Source organism: Macaca thibetana, chromosome 19 (genome assembly GCF_024542745.1).
Source record: "Macaca thibetana thibetana isolate TM-01 chromosome 19, ASM2454274v1, whole genome shotgun sequence".
NCBI lineage: Eukaryota > Metazoa > Chordata > Mammalia > Primates > Cercopithecidae > Macaca > Macaca thibetana.
Genome location: NC_065596.1, coordinates 52,374,211 through 52,392,316, shown reverse-complemented (window position 1 = coordinate 52,392,316; position 18,106 = coordinate 52,374,211). Strand labels below are relative to the sequence as shown.

Genomic DNA, 18,106 nt, shown 5'->3' with positions numbered 1-18,106 from the left:
TTTTATGGTTGTTTTGTTTTTTGCCCTAATGTATGGGCTAGGACCTTTAGTGTAATGTAAAATAAAAGTTAGGACACTGGGCTTTACATACCAGGAGGGCAATTTTAAGTATTTCACCATACAGATGTTTGCAGTTGGCTTTTTGTAGCTACTCTTTATGAAAATAAGGACATTTTCTCTTGTTGCTAATTTTATCAAGAGTAGATGCTGAAGTTTATCAAATGTATTTTATCTGTTTCTTGAGATAACAATATGGTAAATTACTTTGATTCTTTAAAAATACTCAAATGCCATTGCATTCCTGCAGCAAACCCATTTGTGTAGGATGTGTTTACCTTGTTATATATTGCTAGATTAAATTTGATAATATTTTATTAAGGTATTTTGTTCTGTTACATGAGGCAAAATTCTGTAATTCTTTTCTTTTCTTTTTTTTTTGACTAATTCTACCAGCCGGGTGCTGTGGCTCACACCTGTAATCCCAGCACTTTGGGAAGCTGAGGTGGGCGGATCACCTGAGGTCAGGGGTTTGAGATCAGCCTGGCTAACATGGTGAAACCCCATCTCTACACAAAATACAAAAATAAGCCGGGTGTGGTGGTGGGGGCCTGTAATCCCAGCCACTTGGAAGGTTGAGGCATGAGAATTGCTTGAACCCGGGAGGTGGAGGTTGCAGTGAGTTGAGATCATGCCACTGCACTCCAGCCTGGGCAAGTGAGACTTGGTCTCAAAAAAAAAAAAAAGATTAACACTACTTTAAACCTATGATTTTCTTTTTTTGTAATGTCCTTGTGAGGATTTGGCTTCAGAATTAGGCTGGCCTCATGAAACACCTCCCATTTTTGTATATCCTATAAAAGAATTTGTATACTATTGTTACTGGTTTTTGTGTGTGTGTTCTGTTTTTGTTTTTTTGAAACAGAATCTCGCTCTCTCATCCAGGCTGAAGTGCAGTGTCCAATCCTGGCTCATTGCAGCCTGGAACTCCCAGACTCAGATTATCCTCTCACCTCCGTCTCCCTGAGTAGCTGGGACTACAGGAATGCACCACCATGCCTGGCTAATTTTTCTGTATTTTTTCTAGATACAGAGTCTCACCATGTTGCCCAGGCTGGTCTTGAACTTCTGGGATCAAGCTATCCATCTGCCTTGGCCTCCCAAAGTGATGGACTGCAGGCTAGTCAGCCACTGTGCCTGGCTGGTACTGTTTCTAACTTACATGTTTGGAACAGTTCATCAACAAAGCTGTCTGGGCCCAGTGTTTTTCTTGGACATTTTGTATGGAGATTTTAATATATTACCTCAGTTTCTTTGAAGGTTCAAAGACTATCCAGATTTTCTGTTTCTAGTTGTATTGTTTTAGAAAAAGTGATTTTCAAGGAATTGTCCTTTCTAAGTTTTTAAGCTTATTGTCCCTCTGAGTTACCATTTCCTGTTATCTTTTTATTATCAGATTTGGTGGTAATGTCCTCTTTTTAATGACTGTAATTTTTAATTTGTGGGTTTTTTCCTCCCTTGATTTTTCTTATTTCCCCAGGCTGGAGTGCAGCAGCGCAATCTTGGCTCACTGCAAGCTCCGCCTCCCGGGTTCACGCTATTCTCCTGCCTCAGCCTCCTGAGTAGCTGGGACTACAGGCGCCCACCACCACACCCGGTGAATTTTTTGTATTTTTAGTAGAGACGGGTTTCACTGTGTTAGCCAGTGTGGTCTCTATCTCCTGACCTCGTGATCCACCCGTCTCGGCCTCCCAAAGTGCTGGGATTACAGACGTGAGCCACTGCGCCCGGCCCTTTTTTCCTCTTTTCTAAGTCTGCTTTCTGCTTTATTGATTTCTTCTCTTTTTTTTTCTGTTTAAGATTTTCCTTTGGCTGTAATTTTTCTAGCCCTTTGAGATGATGGTTGAGGTTATTAATATTAACCTTTCTTTATTATAAAATACACATTTTGAGCTTTAAATTTTTCTCTAATCATTGCCTTAGGTACTCCACACATTTTGTATGTAATTTTCCTTAGCAGTCATTTAAAAATATTTTCTAATTTCTATTGTGATTTGCTCATTGACCCATACATTGGAAATACATTCCTTTTCAAACATTATTTTCTACTTATTTTTCTGTTTCTTTAGTGTAGTCAGGGTACACATTCTGCATAATTGAAATTTAAGTCTTGCTTTTTTACCTAATTTTTTTTTTCTTGGTAAATTTTTCATAATTTACTTGGAAAAAAATGTTAATCCTGCAGTTTTTGGGTTCAGTATATATCTGTTAGCTCAGGCTGCTTGAATATGTTTCAGTATTTTATGTCTTTGTTAATTTTTTTGTCTGCTAATTCTATCAGTTATTCAGATATGTATTAATATTCACTAGGATTGTAGATTTATTTTTCTCTTTTTTTTTAACCTTTGCTTTATATATTTTATAGCTATGTTATTCATTGTGTACTTACAATTGTAATAACTTCCTGGTCAGTTGACCTTTTCACCATTCTGAGACATTTTTATCTCCTAGTAATGCTACTTGCCTTCAAGTCTCCTTTGTTGGATAATAGTATGGTCACACCAGCTAAATTTGTTTTGTCTATCTTTAAAATAAAAAATCTTTTAACTTCAGTCTTTTGGGTTCAAAGTGTGTCTCATAAACAGCATATTGTTGTGGTTTTAATACTCAGTCTAGATATCTTTTCCTTTTATTTAGAGTATTTTAAGCCATTATATGTAGTAGGAATCCTGATATATTTAATTTTGTCACCTTTCTATTAGACTTACATTGTATTTATTTTTTATCTAAAAAAATTGTAGTAAAATATAACAAAATTTACCATTTTAATAATTTTATTTTAAGAGACTGCATCTTGCTTTGTCACTCAGGCTGGAGTGCAGTGGCATGGTCATAGCTCACTGCAACCTTGAACTCCTGAGCTCAAGTGATCCTCCTACCTCAGTCTCCTGAGTAGCTGGGACTACAGGTGCGTGCCATTGTGCCTAGCTGATTAAAAAAATTTTTCTTTTTGTAGAGACAGGGACTCACTATGTTGCCCAGGGTGGTCTTGAACTCCTGGCCTCATGCGGTCTTCCTGCCTTGGCCTCTCAGAGCTGCTCATTTTAATCATTTTTAAGTGTACAGTTCAGTGGCATTGGGTATATTCATGTTGTTGATCAACCATAATTACCGTCCATCTCCAGGCTTTTTTTTTTTTAATCTTGCAAAACAAACTCTGTCCCTTAAACAATAACTCTTAATTCTTCCCCTTCCCGATCTGGCCACCACCATTGTATTATACTTTTTGTCTCTGTGAATTTGATTACTCTAGGTAACCTTTTTTTTTTGAGACAGAGTCTCACTCTGTCGCCCAGGCTGGAGTGCAGTGGTGTGATCTCGGCTCAGTACAAGCTCTGCCTCCCGGGTTCACGCCTTTCTCCTGCCTCAGCCTCCTGAGTAGCTGGGACTACAGGCGCTCGACACCATGCCCGGCTAATTTTTGTTGTATTTTTTAGTAGAGACAGGGTTTCACTATGTTGGTCTGGCTGATCTCGATCTCCTGACCTCGTGAGCCGCCCGCCTCGGCCTCCCAAAGTGCTGGGATTACAGGTGTGAGCCACTGCGCCTGGCCTACTCTAGGTACCTTTACGTGGAATCATATAGTATTTGTCCTTTTGTGACTGGGTTATTTCACTTACCGTAATGTCTCAAGGTTCGTCCATGTTGTAGCACATATCAGAATTTCTTCCTTTTTAAGGCTGAATAAAATTCTGTTGTATTATAGAATGTATTATACAGTGTATTATACATTTTTGTTTATTTTAGCATCCATGGATACTTGGGTTGCCTCTGCCTTTTGGTGATGTTGAGTAATGCTGCTGTGAACATGAGTGTTTTGTTTAAGTATCTGCTTTCTTTTCTTTTTTTTTTTTGAGATGGAGTTTCACTCTTATTGCCCAGGCTGGAGTGCAGTGGCACAATCTTGGGCTCACTGCAGCCTCTGTCTCCCGGGTTCAAGTGAGTCTCCTGCCTCAGCCTCCCAAATCGCTGAGATTACAGGCATGCACCACCACCCCCAGCTAATTTTTTGAGTTTGGTAGAGACGGGGTTTCACCATGTTGGTCAGGCTGGTCTTGAACTTCTGACCTCAGGTGATCCACCCACCTCGGCCTCCCAAAGTGCTGGGATTACAGGTGTGAGCCACTGCACCCGGCTGCTTTTGATTCTTTTGGGTGTGCTCAGAGGTGGAATTTCTGGATCATATGGTAATTCTGTGTTTACTTTTTAAGGAACTGCCACACTGCTTTCCCAGGTGACTGTACCATTTCACATTCCCAGACAAATTCACAAGGGTTGCAGTCCACATACTGCGCAACTTTTGGCATTTGCTGTTTGTGTTTTCTGTAAGGGCCATCCTCATGACTGGAGTGTCAGATGGTATCCCATTGTAGTTCTAATTGACCTACTTTTATGCTCTTTTTTCTCTGCTTTTTTTTCCCTTCCTTTGGATCAAACATTTTTTATTGTTATGTCCTCCTGTTAACTTGTTTGTGATACATTATTTTTTACTACTTTTATACTATACTTTCAATATGCTTTAGTACTAAATATAATACGTATTTATAGTTTTTTTTTTGTTTTTTTTTTTACAATTCCTTTTCACTAAGTCAGTCTCTGGTATCTCTAGAGATTGTAGCATGCATTCATTTATACAGCCCACCTCTTGCATGATTGCTCCCATGCGTTTTAATTCTTCGTGTTTTAAACACCACAACACAGTATTTAATTGTTTCGTGTGGTCAATATTGATTTATCTTTACCTATCTTTTTTTTTTATCCTGTACTTTCATTCTTTCTGCATTTATATTATTCTGAAGAGTCCTTTTTGTTGTTGTTGCTTCTTTTTTTTTTAACTGATCACATTTAATAACAATGTCTAGTTGTTTAATAATTTTTTTAGATAAGACATTTAATTAACATGTCTAGTTTAATAAACCTTTAGTATTTCTTTTAATGAAAGTCTGCTGGTGCAGAATTCTGTTTCTGTTGAAATGTTATTTTTTCCTTCATGTTGGAGGATCTGTTTGCTGTGTATATCACCATAGGTTTTCAGTTATTTTTTCCAGCATTTCAAGATATTCTATTATCGTTCACTTTCTGTCCTTGATGTTGAAGTTAGCTCTACTCTAAGTCTTGTCACTCCTTTGAAGGCTGTGAATCTCCCCTGTGCCGCTTCCTCCTAGCCCCAGCTGCACATAAAGTTTTCCCTTTTTCTTTGGTTTTCATCACTGTAACTGTGTTGTGCCTTGAAATTTTCTTTGTGTTTCTCTTGCTTGGGATTCTTGGAGTTTCTTCAATCTGTTGGCTGATACTTTGATATCAGTTTTAGAAAATCCAGAATTCAAGATCTTTTCAATATTGCTTCTGCTACATTCTCTCTTCCCTTTCTGGATCTTGCACTTACACTGTGTTTCACATGTCTCTTATTGGTCTTCTGTATTTTCCATATTTTATTTTTGAACCTCTGGGCTTTTATTTGGATGTTTTCTTTTGACCTATCAAGTTGAAAAATAGGCCGGGCGCGGTGGCTCAAGCCTGTAATCCCAGCACTTTGGGAGGCCGAGGTGGGCGGATCACAAGGTCAGGAGATCGAGACCACAGTGAAACCCTGTCTCTACTAAAAATACAAAAAATTAGCCGGGCGCGGTGGCGGGCGCCTGTAGTCCTAGCTACTCAGGAGGCTGAGGCAGGAGAATGGCGTGAACCCAGGAGGCGGAGCTTGCAGTGAGCCGAGATCGCGCCACTGCACTCCAGCCTGGGCAACAGCGTGAGACTCCGTCTCAAAAAAAAAAAAAAAAAAAAAATACTGATATCTGCTGTTTAATCTTCTTTTAATGCCATTTATTTTAATTTTTGGTTCTTCAGTTGTAGAATTTTCGTTTGTTTCTTCATGTAGATTTCAGTTCTCTAGCGAAAATTGCTATTTTTAAAATATGTTCCTTTTATCTTTTCCTCTATTTCCTTGAACGTATTAATCATTGTTTGCTAACACCAGTATCTAGATTGCATGTGTATTTGGTTCTGTTTTATTTTTTCTTTTGACTTTTGGTCATATGATCCTGTTTCTTGGCATCGTAGTTATTTTTGACTAAATCCTGGGATTGTGTCTTTAAAGATTGTAGATATTCCTGAAGGTGATAACTTCCTCTGGAAAAGGCTCATCCTTTCTTCTAGTGAGGCAGATGCAGTGGGAGCTGGTCACCTTACTCCAGGCAGGTACTGGGTGGAGTGAAGGCCAGGTTGTTGTTTTCGTAAGGCATCTGCTTCTGGTTTCTTCAGGCTTTCATCTGGACGCTTGATTTTGCTCACTACGCTATATTTCCTTGGAGGCTTCTGAACTCTAATTTTTGTTTGATCGTGAGCTCTGCTTTTCAGAGTTTTGGTTTATCTTTTTGGCCTTCACAGCTCAGCATTTGACAGATATCGTGGGAGGGAAACCAGTTGTATGCTTAAGACCTCTCCTGCGCTCTCATTTTGCTACCGTATAGCCTTGTCAGACTGCACAAGGTTCTGCTTGTTTCTGTCTGCTAGCCATGGCTGTCTCCTGCGGGCCCAACATAATTCTCAACCTCTTGCCTATGCCTCCTCTTGTCTGAGAAAAAAGTGGCTTCAGATGATCAGCTCACTTCTCCACAGTTCTCCCCTTTCTGAATCCTTAGTCCCTCTTGTCCTCACTGCTTTGGCAGCTCTTGGGTGCCTTTAAAGAGGTAATTTTTGTATTTATCTGTCTCTTCTACTGTCTGAGAGTTACAAGCTCTTTTTGTCCTACTTGGAGGTATTGTAGAAGTCTAGACTGAGTTTTGAATTTACATAGCTACTTGCAGTGATTTAGTGTGATTTGTGATTTTTTCTACAGTCTCACTGACAGTGGTAGTTTTTTTTTTTTGTTTGTTTGTTTTTTTTTTGAGACAGAGTTTCGCTGTTGTTGCCTAGGCTGGAGTGCAATGGTGTGACCTGGGCTCACTGCAACCTCTGCCTCCCAGGTTCAATTTTCCTGCCTCAGCCTCCCGAGTAGCTGGGATTACAGGCGCCTGCCGCCATGCCTGGCTAATTTTTTGTATTTTTAGTAGAGACAGGGCTTCACCATCTTGGCCAGGCTGGTCTCAAACTCCTGATCCCTGGTGATCCACCTGCCTTGGCCTCCCAAAGTGCTGAGATTACAAGTGTGAGCCACCACGCCCAGCCAGCGGTGTTTTTTTAAAATAAAAATGTACTTCTTTAATTAATGCTAAATGAGATTGCTTTAATTTGACTTTTTGTTACCTGGGAGGGTATTTTCCTGTGTTTTTTTTTTTTTAAACTGTTTGTATTTACTCTTCGGTGGGCTGTTTGTTTTCTTTGAGCCCTTCACAGGTACATTCTCCTCCTAATCTGTGTGGCAAGTTTACTACTCTAAAGTTTTCTTAGTTGCATATCATACAAATGGTTAGGAAATTATGAAATAATTTACTGTAAGAAGTCAGGAGAGAGTCAAAGGTAGGAGTTTTTTGGGTCTGTGTGTTTTGTTTTCTTGTATTTATTGTTGTTTCCCATATCAGCTGCTTTAGATGGTTGGTTAGCTTGTGCGGATCCCACTGTGGTCTTCCTTTTAGAACCAGAATCTGTAATTACCTCAGGCTCTGATGTCCAAAGTAAATTAGGTTGGTCCAGTTAGCAGCAGGTATCTATCCTCTCCCTTCATTGTGGCTACAGATGGAGAAATGGGATTCTTTTCTTTATGGGAGAAGGGCACGGTTTCTATGAGGAAGGTATGTGAATGGAGAAGAAATGATTGATATCTCTGGTAAAACAGTGGGCATGCAAGGTGCAATTCAGGCAGTATTTCAGATTCAGAAATGTAGGTCACAATTTCTTATCTGCAATCAGAAGCCTGAAAAGCACTGAAAACACAATTATTCTTAAGTTTATGGCATATTCATTTTTGACAAAACTGGAACTGATATGGGTGAGGCATTTATTACATTTTGAATATTCATATGTTTCATTGCAAATGTTATGTTTACTACAGGGACATATATCTGTGAGAGAGAGAGAGATATATATGTACTGTATGACTTGACTAAAATATATAAGGTTCTAAACAGAAAAACGTCTCCTGCGGTTTTTGGCTGATAGTAGACCTGTGCTTCTTTAAGAGGACTTGTTGCTTGCTTATTTATGGCAGGTGAGTGCTGGTGGATCAAGGAGAACGGCCCCTACCTCATGGAGCTTTCAGCCAGAACAGTTAGAATTCCTGGATCTCTAGTTCAAGTAACCCCAAAAACCCTCCAAACATGTAAACGTCTTCATTCTTAGAAATATTACTGAATGTATATGTCACCACTCTTAAAATATTTCCAATAGGAGAAAACGGTAATAGTTAGAATACTTAAGATTAGTGAGTAAGGATTATTGAAAGTAAAAAAGAGCCTAGTTTGTAGGTAAAGCCAACAAGGGAGTGAGATGTACAGTGCCAGAGCACGTTAGACATAGTCCGATATTTGTGTAAAACGAGACTAGATTGAAATACAGGAAAAAATGCCTTAGAAGCCTGTGTAGGAGGAATCTGGCTAAAACGTAAAGGAAAGGATTAAGGAGACTTTTGATTCCATATTAGCTAAAATTTTAAATAAGGGCTGGGTGCGGTGGCTCACGCCTGTAATCCCAGCAATTTGGGAGGCCGAGGTGGGCAGATCACAAGGTCAGGAGATCGAGACCATCCTGGCTAACACGTGAAACTCTGTCTCTACTAAAAATACACAAAAAAATTACCCGGGCCTGGTGGCGGGCGCCTGTAGTCCCAGCTACTTGGGAGGCTGAGGCAGGAGAATGGCGTGAACCTGGAAGGCGGAGCTTGCAGTGAGCCGAGATTGTGCCACTGCACTCCAGCCTGGGTGACAGAGTGAGACTCCGTCTCAAAAAAAAAAAAAAATTTAAATAAGAACATTTAAGTGTTTTCAGAAGTGGCTCCATATAATTGGACTTACCTTTCATTAGAGTTTTGCTTTTCAGCATATTTAGAACATAATTTGTTTAAAATTGAAATGGTTTTCTTTACTTTTATGGTGGTTTATTTATTTATTTATTTATTTATTTTTTGGGACAGGGTCTCCCTCTTTCTCCTAGGCTGGAGTGCAGTGGTGTGATCTTGGCTCACTGTAACCTCTACCTCCCTGGTTCAGGCAATTCAAGCTACCGGAGTAGCTGGGATTACAAGCATGCACCACCACGCCCTGGCTAATTTTTGTATTTTTAGTAGAGACAGGGTTTCACCATGTTGGCCAGGCTGGTCTGAACACCTGGCATCATGTGATCTACCGGCCTTGGCCTCAAAGTGCTGGGATTACAGGCATGAGCCACTCTGCCCGGCCTATGGTGGTTTTTATACAGTAACACTCAATTTATTGCAGTTTATCCCAGTGCTTATTGCTTTTTTCCTGTTAGGAACCTGTAGTCAATTCCTCCCTTCTTTGCAAAGGGGTTTACTTAAAAGATTTGTAATTTTTATAAGTTTCGTTGAAAGTACACTTTTTGTATACTTTGGTAATGATGTTTATATATCTACTTGACAAATCTATCTTTTAAGAAATTATTTTCAGCTTTTAAGTAACTGTCACTAACATGTATGTCAAGTATCTATTGGCTTCAGCTCCCGCTGATACTATTTTCTTTTTGACTCAGCAGCTTTAAAACCAAAATAGTAAGATCTGTCTTGAAGTCACAGTCTAGCAAGAGAAGCAAACTATATAAATTTAGACAGCTCTGATTAGCACAATTCCCAAACTGTTATATTATACATTAACCCATACAGGAAGAATTTAAAATTGCAGTATTGTGAGAAAAGTTTTAGAGGTGAAGCATTTTTGAGGAAAGTATCAAAGATGAAGAAGTACTCTTGACCTTTTAGGCTTTCTGTTCCAGTCTAGTTTTAATGTGGAGTTGTATTTAACTTGCCTTAGAAACTCATAGGTTAATGCCCTCTTGTGGTCTGTCACCAATATAAATAGCACAAATAAAAATTTTAAGTACTGGAGATCTTACTGCATGTTACTGCTCTCCTTTATAAAATAATTTTTAAAAAGCAGCTTCTGGGGAGCAACAGCTAAGAAATTATTATTCCTGTCTTCCATATAATTTGTGGACCTTAAAAGTTATCAAATGTTTTATTTTAACCCTTGGTAACAAAAAGTATGTGTATGTTAGCTGGACACGAATGAACAGAAAAATATTGTTGGGTGGGCTGTCCATCATTGTCCTTCTGGGTGTCTAACCCTGTTAATGTATAAGTGTCTTAAAAATACGATGAGGTGTGGTAGTAATTGTGGGGCTAGCACATTACCCTTCCACCTTCACCTAAACATAGCAGATATACTATTAAATGATGCTTGGGAAATGTGGTGTTTATACTTACTTGTTTCATCAGAAAGGGTCAGGAGCTGTAGGAGGCATTGGAAGAAATAAGGATTATAATAATGTTAGTAAATTGGTGAACTTAAGCTTACAGAATTTGCTTTTACTGACATGATTGGCAAGGTCTTATTCGTGAGTGTGGGACTGAGGAACTAACTAGTGGAGGAGAAACAGCAATAGCAGTCAGTGTTTTAAGACTGCAGCTGTAACCAGTGTTTTTCTGCTGTTATCTAGTAAGTCGCATGATGGTTGGAAGCAGGCCAGTATAGGGACTATGCGCTTTAGGATTAGATAGAATCCCTGTTAGAAAGACTTGGTTTTAAAACTGATCTCATCTCTTACCAGTTACTGGACAGTTGTGTAATATTAGGTAAGTTACTTCATCTCTGAATACAGAGGTTTCCTCTCCAAATAAAGATTTAAACTGCCTTCATCGAAATCTTTGCGGTTTGTTTTGTAACATGCAGTGTTGGAATGTAGACCTGTTATTGCTCATAGGTTAAAGACAGTTTTGCGTTGCAAAGAATGAATACCATATGACTTTGTAGCCACTGGGTTGTTGGTAAAGTCTCCTAAATAGTGATAAATCAGCTCATAGTTCTTTTTCTTTGCTGTGGACTTACTGCTGCACTTCTATGTAGGTACATACTTTATTATAAATTCTTGAGTGTAAATGAGGTCATTATTTTAAAGAATTTACTAGTTCAGTTATTTTAAAGTTGAAGCCTATTAACTATTTTTAAGAAAAATGAAAATAATACAATAAGATTTTTTTTCTTTAGGGGCGCTATTGGCATGTTTTGGCAGGTTTAAAAAATAAAAAATAACTAGTATTGTTCCTCCATTGTGGTCATACTTTTGTGGAGGATAACAAAGTAATGAAATGTTTTTGTTTCTTTTGCTGTGGTTTTCAAGTGTTTCTTGTAGAACAAGGCTCACTGTCTCATGGTTACTTTTAAAATTTAATACGTAAAGTAATTAATCTGAGTCCCCTTTCAGGAGAAATAAGATTATTTAGAATAATTTAACTTAAGGGAAAATATTTGTTTTTATAACACCTTCTAAAATTTCTGAGTTGTAGAAATTTACTAATTTTTTTCTTTCTTTTTTTTTTGAGATGGAATCTCGTTCTGTCGCCCAGGCTGGAGTGCAGTGGTGCGATCTCGGCTCACTGCAAGCTCTGCCTCCTGGGTTCACGCCATTCTCCTGCCTCAGCCTCCTGAGTAGCTGGGACTATAGGGGCCTGCCACCACGTCTGGCCATTTTTTTTGTATTTTTAGTAGAGATGCGGTTTCATTGTGTTAGCCAGGATGGTCTCGATCTCCTGACCTCGTGATCCACCCGCCTCGGCCTCCCAAAGTGCTGGGATTACAGGCGTGAGCCACCGCGCCCGGCCGAAATTTACTAATTTTTTTCTTTTGAATAACTTGCTGTAAAATAGAAGACAACTGAAACAAACAAACAAAAAAACCCTCTAAATATAATAAAACTGCTTGGGCTAAAATCTTTTTTGCAAGTAGGTGGACCATAAATCTTTTATATAAGCAAAGATAACCTAAACATGCCATCAGAAGGCTAGTCTATATATTTTTATATCTACCTCTTTCATCTTTCCCCTTGTTTCTGATTTCCAGCATGTCACTTCTTTAGTTTCCATTTGGATAGTGTTTATTTGAAGTCTGATATTCTAAATACTATATGTAACTAATAAAGACTTTAAAATGTAAGGCAGCATTTTGGCAGTTAAAATTTCTCTTGTACGTTGTGAAATGGATTTTGGTGTTGGTCTGTCTTCCTAGGGAGACTGTTTAAGGGAAGTAAAAGGAACAGGGCAAGTATGGTCGGAACAAAGTGGAGGGTAGACTATGGGGAGTGATGGCAAGAACACATGCCTTTCTACCAGTGACTTGTTTCTTAAACATAAAAAGCATATGTGCCAAATTTACATATTTACTAATTAAAAAGGCTTCCTGGAAACATTAGGTAGACTATCTTCTATAACCTTTAACACCGTCACTAATGGATATAGCTTAGAAGATTTCCTCGAAGGTCCTTTAAATAATGTAAATGATTATGAATGTGTAACTAGTTAATATGCAGCTACGGAAGGATTATCATGTAGAGGTTAATGAACATTCTGCTCTTATGGTTTGCAGGGCTTTGCTTTCTGTGCTTTTGGCTCTCTTCATGCTTGGAAACACATGCATTGGGATTGGAAAACATCCTGACTGTTTTTGGGTCTCATCTTTTAATGGGGTTGTTAAATAGGAACTTTATGAAAAGGATTTCATGAGCATTTTTTTCCTTTTTCAATTTACATTTAATTCTATTTGTCTATTTTGTAATTACTGCCAAATCAGAAACAGTGAAATGGATTGATGTAGTTTTAGTTTGGCTCTTCCAGATGTAAAGTCAGTACTCTATTATATATTGCCACTGTTATTAAGTGTTGCTATGTGATTGATACTTACTGAGAGATCTTCATTCTAAAATGGATGATGAGTTAATGTGTAGTATGGTTGGGTTTCTGATTATAGCATGTATTTTGGTACAGGATTGCTGTCTTAGTATTTAAAATGTCCCAAAAGAGGACATTTATTTCAGGAATTAAATGTTATAATAGAGGAATTTAGTGACAGGTCTAAAAAAAAAAAATCTTTTTTTTTTTTTTTTTTTTGCTGGGAGGGGGTGGTGAAACATTGAGCATATACAAGAGATAATATTGGTATTTAGAGCAGTGAACTAGAGCAGCATTTTGCAAACTAGATAATGCTGCTATCTTTTTGTCATGGCCTAGTCTTAAGCGTTTTGGCTTTCATCCTCTAGCTTCTCTGTCTCTAAAGTGGTATATGGTATTCTAGACTGCTGTTTAAAATTTTTATTAATAGGTAATTTAAAAGTAGATAATTAGCAATCCTTGAAAACAGTGTTAATTCTTAAATTGTCATTCAAAAATAGTGTTTTTTTAAAAATTGCATTTTTCTTTATTGACTAGTCTTCTTATTTTCTGAGCATTTTGAGAATCTACTGACACATCTTCAAGGAAAACAAATAACTTTTGTACTTAAATTCATTGTTTTAGTATTATAAACATAGTTTAAACTGGCTGTGAAGTGCTTACAATCTTTATCATCATTCACTGGGGGAACAAATGAGCTGTTCAGAGCATCTCCTTATCCCAAGTATTTCTTCTTGAAAATGTAGTAGAAAAATATCACTGAATTCATTTTTTAATGCGTCAGAATAAAAATTACAGGTGAAAATGTTTGGAGATATACTGACAAAATAAAATATTTTCACTACTGTCATTTCTTTTTTTTTTTTAACTGACGAAACGTGGATGTTACATTGGTTTCTTGTTATTTATAACATTTACGTATTCTACAAAATATGTAATATTGAAAACAGGTCTGTAGATTGTACAAAATACTAGTTATCTTATATCATATGTCACCTAATAGTTATGAAGCGGGTTTTGTACCACAGTATGAATCAGAAAGCTGTAATTTGTTCTGCAGTTATCAGCCTGCATTAGAGGGTTATGATAAAGTGTGCTGCTTAAAAACTAACATTCACATCTCTGTGCATTTGACAAATAAAAATGTATACTGAGATGCTATTAAATCTGTAAAGCCACTGTTCTAGTTTTCAGATACACTGATTTTTGTAGCTCTGTGCATAGCTCTGTTTTTTCATGAGTAGTTATCTGTTTTCATGACAGGTGGTCACTAACTGCCAAGAGAGAATCCAGCATTGGTGAGTGAAAGATGGTTTTATTACACTTCTGAAATACTGATGGGGTAACCTACTTGTGTTTAAATAATGTGTTTACTGTTTGTGTGTGTGTGTATGTATGACTAGTAATTTAATTCTTCTAGTAATCTCCATTTTGAATGCCTTTGATACTAATTCATATTGTCTTTCACCCTTTTCTGAATTACATATTTCTGATTTCCTGATGTTGTGTTACCGCTTGTATTTATTCTAAGTGTCTTGTTTTTTTTTTAAGTTAGAATAATATTAATATCATTATGAATTGGAGACTGAGACATTTTTGAATGTGACATAGAGAGCTCTATTTTGAGGATATTTCTTATATTTTAGTAGAAAAATAATGGGAATCAGTTACTTTAAAATAATGATGGAAATAGGGCACAGAAATGTTTTCCCAAAGTTTGAAAAAAAAATCTAATTTTCTACTTTTGAGAGCTTGTTTCATTGTACTTTTTTTTTTTTTTTTTTTTTTTTGGAGAGAAAGCATATCTATTTTAATGTGCTAATCTATAGTTAATCGGACCATGTTTGGTAAATAACACACTTTCCTTTGGCTTCTGAGGAAAATGCTCAATTTAATGGTGAATAAAATCTTATGAGTTGTCATGAGGTATAGCTGTTGATCTTACAGATATCAAATTACAATATATCCATGCTGTGCTTACGAAGATTTTACTGAGAGAACAACAGGAGCTGTCTTGATTATTGTCTGCAGGGTTATTGCAAAAATCATGGTAACTGCCCCTTTAGTGGTGAGATTAAACCTTTGGTTATACACCATCAAGCATATAATATTTTAAATTTATTTTAAGAGGCTTTTTCTTCATGCCTGAGAGATCTCCAAGGAAATAATTTATAGTTAGTGTATATCAAATGTTTTTTGGTTTAAATGCACATAGGCTGCAGGCAGTGGATAAGAGTGAAAATTGGTGCAATCTGTACACATCATCTTATTAAATTTTGACTATTGGCTTGCAGAAAATAATCTAAAACTAATAATATCCACTTTATAAATAAAAATTCAGGACTTCATTAATTTTCAATAAATGCATCGTTGTAGTTGCTTCCACTGGTGGTGTGAGTCTGTCAGCATTTCCATAATGGACCATTTGCCTTTCATTATACATTCAGTTCAGGTTAAAACTTGAAATACAAGTCCTTGGCTAAAGAATTTTTTTACCTGCACATTTAGTCAGAGTGGCCCATTTTACAAATAATTTCCAGGGGAAGTTTTATTAACGTGGACTTCTGTCTATTGGTTTTGGCAAGAAGTTCAGGAAATTGGAAAGGTATTCACTGGGAATAGACACTAGTTTACATAAATGGGTGAATGGTAACTTGCTTCTGGTTTGTTTTATAAGATTCTTATTAGAGAGTTATTTAAGGATAAGGGCACGTTTTCATCCTTTTATTCACAGCCCCTCCTGCTGTTCGGCATAAAATGGGCACTTGATAAATGTTTGAGTAAATGAAGAAATGTGGTTATTTTCTATATAACATTTTAGTTTACAGATACTCTAGTAGTATACAAGTCTAGTGAGCAGAGACAGAAATGTGACATTTACTTCATGGCAGGTTCATGTGACCCTCAATTTCACTTTTCAGTTTTTTAAAATCCTCTAAACTGTAGAAGCTTAGCATATTTGCCTACACGGATCTTGAAGTAATATAGTACTTTATAAATTAAAAAATTAAAATTATTTTTTTCCAGTTAAAATTTGCATTTTCCTCTGAATTATTTCTGGTTTGGTTCAGGAAACAGATTTTTCTGTTCGCTTTTAATAGGATCTATATATGGTATATTGCTCAAATCTGAATGGCCAGTAAATTCATCAATTCATTATATTAAAAAATGGAAACCAAAGTGTGTGTTTCGCTGAAAGCCAGGAAATTGCTGTTTGGGAGAGTCGTGGAATTCTTGTGACATTTTTGCATTCTCTTAATTCCTTAAACAATGGTTGAGTTTCTACCATTTGCCAGTATTGTGCTGCTGTTTGGAATTGCAAGACCCTGCCATAGAAGAATTCACAGTCGGACATTAAACAGGGAAATCACAACAATTTTGTGCTATTTCTGGAGATATGAAGCAAGTACAGAAGTTCAGAGGCTGGAGCCATTCTTAGGGTGTCTCATACACTACTTTTAAAAGCATGTTGCTTTAATTTTTATTTAACCCTTGGTATTAGCCTATCTAAAATATGATTTCTGTTAAGCTCCTATTCTTTATGGGTACATACCAATATAATAAAGTAGAACAAAATATATGGTTTGAAAAATGCATTCTCATGCTAGTGATGTTTATGCTTGTTTGTATACTTTTTAAAGGATTCTTTAAGGAACAAGTATGTGTATTCTAGGTTCAGAAATAATCTAAATTGGTTTTTGTTTAAAAAAATGTAGGACAGGGAGTAAAAATATTTGTAGAAAGATAGGAGTGAAAATGGTCTGGGACCACAGAATCTACCCCAAAAAATCTTTGAGAAAATTAACTAAATCCTAGAACTTTGGTAAACTAAGACATTTATATTTGTTTAATTAATAACAGATAATAAGGAAAGATTCAAGCCTAATGGATGAGAATTTGTACAACATTATTTTAGAGCTAATAATAATGGTTTTCAGTTTAGTGAGGATTTAAAAAATGTTTTTTAATCAAATTTTTTTCTTTATAATCCCTTTTACCTAACTCAGGAAATAAGGTATTTTGAAATCCACACACTGTCATCTCATTAAAGTATGAGGATACTTCCCAGTGTTTGGTCCACTAGTGGCTGATTATTTTGTTTGTGGATTATTTGTAATTTTCTTTTTAATTCTTCCTTAAAGAGCATGGCATTTGGAGTCACAGACCTATATTTGAATCCTGTCATTTGCTAGCGTTTTGACCTTGAACAATTATGCTAAGAGTCTCAGTTTTTTCTTGTAAAGTGATGATGATACTACTTAACTCACAGGGTTGTAGTGAAGATCAAATGAGATCATGTCTATAGAACACCCTGCCCGGCACTCAGTAAGTATTAATAGGAACTCATTACCTCTTTTGAAAATTTTAATTGTCAGACAAATAAAAAGCCAGTGCTTTGTAAATATTCGTGAATATTTAGTGTTCATTCTATTTTTTGTCATGATGGAGAGTTGGGTTTCTGTGATTTATTGTTATAGCTTTACATTAATATTTTTAAATCACTTTTTGTTAGGAAGAATTTCAAATAAGAGGTGATAGGTAGTATAGTGAATCCTCATGTACTCATCAGTCAGCTTTGATAATCATCAACTCATGATTCTCTCTAAACTGTTTCATTGCAACATCTTATCTTGCCATCTACTCCTACCTCCAATTTTTTTTTAAACTTTTATTTTAGATTTGGGAGGTATGTGTAGAGGTTTGTTGCAAAGGTGCATTGCATGATGCTGAGGTTTGAGGTACAATTGAACCCATGACCCAGATAGTGAGCATGGTACCCAGTAGGCAGTTATTCAGCCCTTGCCCCTGCCCTTCCTCACCACTCCTGTATTCCCCAGTGTTTATTGTTCCCATCTTTATGTCCGTCTGTCCCCAGTGGTTAGCTCCCACTTATAAGTGAGAATATACAGTATTTGGTTTTCTGTTTCTGCATTAGTTTGCTTAGGATAGTGGCCTCCTGCTACATCCATGTTACTGCAAATATTTCTTTTTTATGGGTATGTAGTAGTCCATAGTATATATGTATCACATTTTTATTATCCAGCTCACTGTTGATGGGGACTTCCATGTCTTTGCTATTGTGAACAGTGCGGTAGTGAACATACAGGTGCATGTATCTTTTTGGCTGAATGGTTTTTTTTAAGGTGGTCTATATTCTGTAATGGGATTGCTGGGTTGAATGGTTGTTCAGTTTAGTTCTTTGAGAAATCTCCAAACTGC

The 18,106-nt window shown here is 36.8% G+C and overlaps 2 protein-coding genes across 15 annotated transcripts in view; one reads left to right on the top strand and one right to left on the bottom strand.

Annotated features, from left to right (window-relative positions):
• LOC126943623 (cytochrome b-c1 complex subunit Rieske, mitochondrial) overlaps nt 1–18,106 on the bottom strand; it is a 1,156,760-nt gene that overhangs the window by 751,318 nt on the left and 387,336 nt on the right. The gene's annotated exons all lie outside the window — the stretch shown is intronic.
• The window catches only part of URI1 (URI1 prefoldin like chaperone), a 92,337-nt gene that overhangs the window by 32,966 nt on the left and 41,265 nt on the right, over nt 1–18,106 (top strand). For 2 of the 7 annotated variants that reach the window (XM_050772557.1, XM_050772554.1), the window contains exon 2: nt 14,150–14,184. The exons of 3 other annotated variants lie outside the window; for them this stretch is intronic. In XM_050772557.1, coding sequence (XP_050628514.1) covers nt 14,150–14,184 — 35 coding nt within the window. Of the gene's footprint in view, nt 1–13,415; nt 17,213–18,106 lie in introns of those variants that run through there. 2 more of the 7 variants (XM_050772563.1, XM_050772560.1) reach the window with 2 other exon arrangements.